Source organism: Aegilops tauschii, chromosome 5, assembly GCF_002575655.3.
Source record: "Aegilops tauschii subsp. strangulata cultivar AL8/78 chromosome 5, Aet v6.0, whole genome shotgun sequence".
Classification (NCBI taxonomy): Eukaryota; Viridiplantae; Streptophyta; class Magnoliopsida; order Poales; family Poaceae; genus Aegilops; species Aegilops tauschii.
This window is the reverse complement of record NC_053039.3, coordinates 456,504,077-456,507,769: the sequence shown is the minus strand read 5'-3', so window position 1 is coordinate 456,507,769 and position 3,693 is coordinate 456,504,077. Positions and strand designations below refer to the sequence as shown.

The 3,693-nt window shown below is 47.0% G+C and overlaps 1 protein-coding gene across 1 annotated transcript; it reads right to left on the bottom strand.

The window, feature by feature from the left end:
* Positions 1–1,599: 1,599 nt before the first annotated feature.
* LOC109774604 (anaphase-promoting complex subunit 10-like) lies at positions 1,600–2,334 on the bottom strand. The gene is made up of 3 exons (XM_045228704.2): positions 2,209–2,334; positions 2,033–2,093; positions 1,600–1,929 (listed from the first exon to the last, which is right to left on the bottom strand). Exons 1-3 carry the CDS (start codon positions 2,325–2,327, stop codon positions 1,735–1,737), a joined length of 375 nt encoding a protein of 124 aa, XP_045084639.2. The 5' UTR covers positions 2,328–2,334; the 3' UTR covers positions 1,600–1,734.
* Positions 2,335–3,693: the final 1,359 nt, after the last annotated feature.

The window sequence follows — 3,693 nt, the reverse complement described above, 5'->3', positions numbered from 1 at the left end:
ATGTTAGCTTGTTTATCTTTATGGTTTTCCACAGATCCTCTGCGTACGGGTGGCATCCATCCACTAAAATACTGTCAAAGCAAACCATGTCTGTAAGAAGGTAAAATACTAAGGAACCTGCTCTCATAATTCATAGTACATAAACCGCCAGCAAAGAGGTTGTTCCGAAAGTACAGTGTGCTGCTTACTTTGGTCTGGAGTAACACCACAGCTCAATCTCTGGTGCAGGCTATGCATTACTCCACTCACACGATTCAAATTAGGGTCATCAGTACATTATTGTCATACAGTATGTGATTTGCTTGTAAACATCCAAGTCCTCTACGTCAACTCTGACTGCGGTCAGGTATCGATCAGCACTTTATGTGATTCGCATGTCAGCATCTATTAGCTAGGCAATCTGACTACGGGTCAATCAACAAATAAACCAGGGTATCAACGGTACACTCTTCCTGTCCGATTTTTCTTTTGCTTGCATTTGGCCTTTTGTCTTACGCATGCAAACACTAGAAATGATTTACTACTACTATATATAGTCGTATTACAGAATGCTAATAGATGGCTGGGTGGCTGCATGTACAGTATCCAACTTACGGTCGTGGCCATACTGAATTAACTAGTTAAATCAGGTTAGCCAGCAGATAATGTATGTGATTTGCACGTAAACATCTACAGTACTAGTTTTTATATTCAAACTCTAACTCGGTAGTAAGCATTGGATGCCATTACTAACACTACACTGTTCCTGTCGAATATTTACTCGACTCACACAATTCATGAATTCAATTTGGAGCATAAATGTATGAATGAATGTTTCTCTGCACAAATATAGCAAGAAAGAGAATTATGACACTGTCTGCAAAGGCAGTAAAAATAAGCAGTTCGATCCAAACAATATCATTCTTAAATTAGTTCTGAATTCCTCACATTTTTGTAGTGGGCAAATTATATGTCAAACTGAAAGCTAGTGGGTTATTATAAGACTGAAATGAATTAGCTGCAGCGTCAGATATTCTTGCACTTTGATATAGTATCTAAGTTTATCAAAATCTAAGGAAAATTCAGCTACTAGCAAAACAACAATAGTAACATAGTAAACCATGAAATTTATGCAAGCAGTGGCCTGCACAGGCAGTGTGCTGAAAACTAGTGCCATCCAACATGTTGAAATGGAATTTAATTATTACGGGAGTTGTAAACATAGATGCATAGTATGCCATCAGATGGTAAGGTGAGCTACATTCTGAAGTTTCAATGCTAGAGGAAGGAAAACAAAGGCATCACAGGGTTTAAGTTACAAAATCCATACCGGGGATCAGTGCCAGATAATGATATATGAACCCATCCTACTGGCTTCAAAAGGTCCACCATTTTAATTTCCTGGAAGCATGGTAAATATAGTGGCCCATTATTTCAGATCAAAGACAATATTATCACTGTAAATTTGAATTTTCAAGGATGGGTTCAGTGTTCACTGGACAAGCAGGCGCAATGCAGAGGAATTGCAGGAAAGAGACCAAGTTTCCCAATCAATATTTCAATAAGGTAATCCTATGATACGTCACAATATGATGTTGACAATAAGGTAGTGTAATCCATAACTATAACAATGAGAACATGCAGCAGCCCCCAGGTCTAGAAACCCGAATGCACAGACCAGGCCACCAGTTTGGTACAAGATGAAGACCAGGGGTAGAAATCAGAACTGAAAGGGCCAGACATCAAATGCCATCCTCAAGCAACAACATTTGCTAAGTCCTCTGACCATCGAGCACAGATCAGAAGCCCCTGAACATTGTTGAAACGACGATGTATCGCGGTGGAGGGAGTTACCACCTTGAGATTGTGGAAGCCGTCGCCGGCCCGGATGGAGATCTTGCTGGGCGTGTAGCTCTCGTCCAGCTTCAAATCCACGTACAGCACAACAAGCTGAAGCCCCCAATCCAGCAACAGATTAATTCAGAAGAGAAAAAGGATCAAACGCCATTTAGACAAAAATGTAACGGAAGCAGCAGCTACTCATGGTGCTCACCTGCAGCTGCACCTTCTTCTGGAACTGGATGTTGACCAGGTGCGGCTGCGCGCCGTCCGACCTGACAAAAATAAAATCCACCACCGACGGCGGCTCGGCTCAGCCCGTGATTCCGCGAGACAGAAAGAGGAGAGATTTCGACGGGGGGAGACGACGAGGACGGGTAGGGCGCTGACTGCCAGTAGGTGTCGAGGCTGTCGTCGCGGAGGGAGGCGACGCCGTTGCGGGGCTTGCAGGAGCTGACGCTCCAGGCCTCTCGATGTGGTGTGAGTGGTTGGGAGTAGGAGGGTATCATCTTCTCGATGCGGATGTTGCCTTCGGAGTTGGCGAAGAGCACGGCGAGTATCATCTTCCTTCTCCCTCCTCTCCGGCCGATCTACTTACCACCTCGGCGCGCGATCCCCTCCGATCTCTCTCTCTCTCTCTCTCTCTCTCTCTCTGCCGCGTGCGCGTGCGCGTGGGGTGTGGTGTGAGGGAGGGGGAAGGGGGCTCGCCGTGGTCTGGAGGGAGAGGAAGAGGCGGGCGGCCGGGGCTTCCCGATCTAGATCGAAGTGGAGGGAGGTGGGTGGGTGTGTCACGAGGAAGGGGAGGGGAGAGAACGTGACTAAAGGGAGGGGATAAGGGGTGATAGCAATGGCGCACTGGTAGGGGTGCGCCATACGTATAGATAGCAATGGCACATCTTTTACCGGTGCGCCATTACTAGTTAAAACTAGTAATGGCGCACGGTGGAAAAGTGCGCCATTAGTAGTTTTGCAAAAAAAGGAATAAAAAATATAATAGAAAAAACAACATTAGTGGCGCACTTTCCAGCAGGTGCGCCATTACTAGTTACAACTAGTAATGGCGCACTGTGTCTGGATGCGCCATTAGTATGTTTGGACAGGCGCACTAGTTAAAAAAAAATTGATACTAATGGCGCACCCTGGGCCAGGTGCGCCATTAGTAGTTTCAACTCTAATGGCGTATCAGAAGGTGGTGCGCCATTAGTATATACTAATGGCGCACCGCTTGTCTGGTGCGCCATTAGTGTCAATCCCATCTATAGCCCTTTTTCTAGTAGTGTTATGTTTTTTATGAGCAATAGAGTTTTATTCGGACAAAAGCATTCCTAGGACAACCAGCCAATAACTTAGTCACTAGGAATCTGAGAGTTTCATCAAGTCTGTTGAACGTGACATATCTTGTATTACTATTCCTATCTTCTCTAGCCTTGTATAGCTGACTTCTAGAAATATGGTAGGATTAATTTTCTTGTCACGCAAGACATCCTGTGTATATATTGTAACCTACTCCATGGAATACAATAAGTTGCATCCTATACCTTTCTACATGGTATCAGTTTACCCTACGATCCTCATTGCTTCCGCCCTGCGTCGCCGCCGCCGCCGCATCTCCCTGTAGCCGCCGCCGCCGCGCCATCTCAACCCTAGGCCACAGCGCGTCTCCCGCAGCCGCCGCCACCACAACTCACCCAACCCGCCGCCGCCGCTTCTCTCCCATAGCAGCCGCCGCACCCCTCCCAAAACCCTAAACCTGTTGCTGCCTCTCCTCGCAGCCGCCACCCTCCCTTCCCCTCCCAAAGCCTACACCCGCCGCTGCCTCTCCTCGCAGCCGCCACCCTCCCTTCCCCTCCCACGCAGCCGCTGCCTTCCGCCGCT